Source organism: Rhagoletis zephyria, unplaced genomic scaffold, assembly GCF_001687245.7.
Source record: "Rhagoletis zephyria isolate East Lansing unplaced genomic scaffold, Rhagoletis_zephyria_1.1 Rzeph_scaffold_42211, whole genome shotgun sequence".
Lineage (NCBI taxonomy): Eukaryota > Metazoa > Arthropoda > Insecta > Diptera > Tephritidae > Rhagoletis > Rhagoletis zephyria.
This window is the reverse complement of record NW_016199266.1, coordinates 1-1,926: the sequence shown is the minus strand read 5'-3', so window position 1 is coordinate 1,926 and position 1,926 is coordinate 1. Positions and strand designations below refer to the sequence as shown.

Here is a 1,926-nt window from a genome sequence, read left to right as displayed (position 1 = left end):
ATATTTTCTAGTTTTCTACAAAGTTTTAAACTTGGGTTTTTAAGTATGTCTTTTGTTAGTGAATGAACTGTATTTTAATTGAAAATTTTTCAAAATAAATTAGTAAAAATTAGTGGCAAACAATATCACTTTGAAGTGGGGTGCTATTGATATGACCGATACTGTACATATATATATGTATGTATATGTATGTATGTATGTATGTAAGTACACCTGAGCGCATGAAATCTTTTATTTCAAAATTTTATCTTATAAAAGCAATGGAATTGTCCAGTTACGTAAATAAGTACATATTTTTAAGTAGAGTCTCGATTTTGTATTTGCTTGAATCGGTTTTTAATAAATTATACAGAGCTAAGGTGCTTAATTGTACATTTGGATTAAACAAATGTTAAATAACAGTAATTTTTCTTCAGTTAGTATGTGTCTGGTAACTTGACATGCAAATAAACTTCGCATGATGTATGCACTTACATACTTATATATGTATGTATGTATGCTGGCATGCAATGTTTAAAGATCGTGCGAACAGTTTAGCATCATTCCAATGGGTTATTTGATGCAAAAATTCTTGAATGAATAGCAAGTGAAAATGTATCTGCTTATGGCTCGTGGTTTGATCTGGACTTCCCAAGTACGGCTTAGAATGGAGCACTTAAAATCATGCACTTCCGATTTGCGACTTGTCGCATTGATTAAGATTACTAATTTTAGAATTTCTTTTACATAGTTGTACACATAAGTAAGCACGGTTGTAAGAAAAAAGCACTGCAACAGAGGATATCATGAAATTCTAAAGAAATTTAACAGCTTTGGGAAATCGTAAGCAAATATGACTCCGACAAAAAGAGGAAATTTTAAGACTCTATAGACGTCATAAAAATACTATTTATTACTATACATACTTAAATAAAACAACGGAAACTATTTATAAGTACATTTTCAATATGACGTAGCATTGGGAACCAAGCGTCGACTCATCACTGATCATCAGTTCCTCGGTCTTTGTCTATTAAAGTGGTCAAACACTCGAGTCAGTCTTCAATAGATTTTGGCAGCGCGTCGTGGATTGACCTTTATTTTAAATTTGTTCTTTGTAAAGAAAAGTTTATTATCAGAAAAAATGCTTATTAAAAATCCGAACAACATCAATTTACCCGACTATTTGAATGAACAGTTTTTTGTTACTGCGCTGGAAGCAGGTTTGCGGGAGACCGCCGAACTCGAAGTTATTGAAGCCGTTTTCGAGTGGGGCAGCAAGCCGGGCGACAACTATTGCTCATGCATTTATCGCGTCCTGATTGGGTTCAGGCGAATGCCACCAAATAAGGAGCATTCAGGACAGGAAAAACTATCATTGATAATTAAAACTATTCCGATCACCAAAGAGACGCGGTTTCTCGAAGATGCTGGGGTATTTTTGCGAGAGAAATTCACCTATTTGGATGTGTTGCCGCGGCTGGAAATACTTCTGGATGGTCATAAATTCAGCGCTAAGTTAGTGTCATATAAAACTGCGACACAAAATGAAAAATTATTAAGGGGGTTCTCAAAGTCTTGCAAAGCCTTGCACGGTGCCAGATTGTACGGTACAAGTCGTACCAAGTTTGCTAAAATCCTTTTGTTTTTCAATTGAATACCAAAAGCCTTCAACTTTACACTAAACTTTATCTCTTTTGCACAGCTGCTTATATGCCATTAAAGCACCGATGCAGACGATCGTATTCAATGATTTGAAAATGGATGGATTCACCACTGCTTCGCGGCAGGATCAACTCGATTGGGCACACAGCGAATTGATCTTGCAGCAACTGGGCCGCTTGCATGCCAGCTCAATGGTTTTGGCCAAGAAGGTGAGCTTTTACCATAAACACTATAGGTTGTAACGGGTGATTTTTTTGAGGTTAGGATTTTCATGCATTAGTA

General features: G+C 35.8%; 1 protein-coding gene across 1 annotated transcript; it reads left to right on the top strand.

Moving 5' to 3' along the window:
• Positions 1-607: 607 nt before the first annotated feature.
• Positions 608-1,853, top strand: LOC108355098 (uncharacterized; the record flags this gene model as incomplete). The annotated part of the gene is made up of 2 exons (XM_017606269.1): positions 608-1,497; positions 1,685-1,853. Coding segments are annotated over exons 1-2 (543 nt in total), but the record flags the coding sequence as incomplete, so codon positions are not given.
• Between the last annotated feature and the right edge of the window lie 73 nt (positions 1,854-1,926).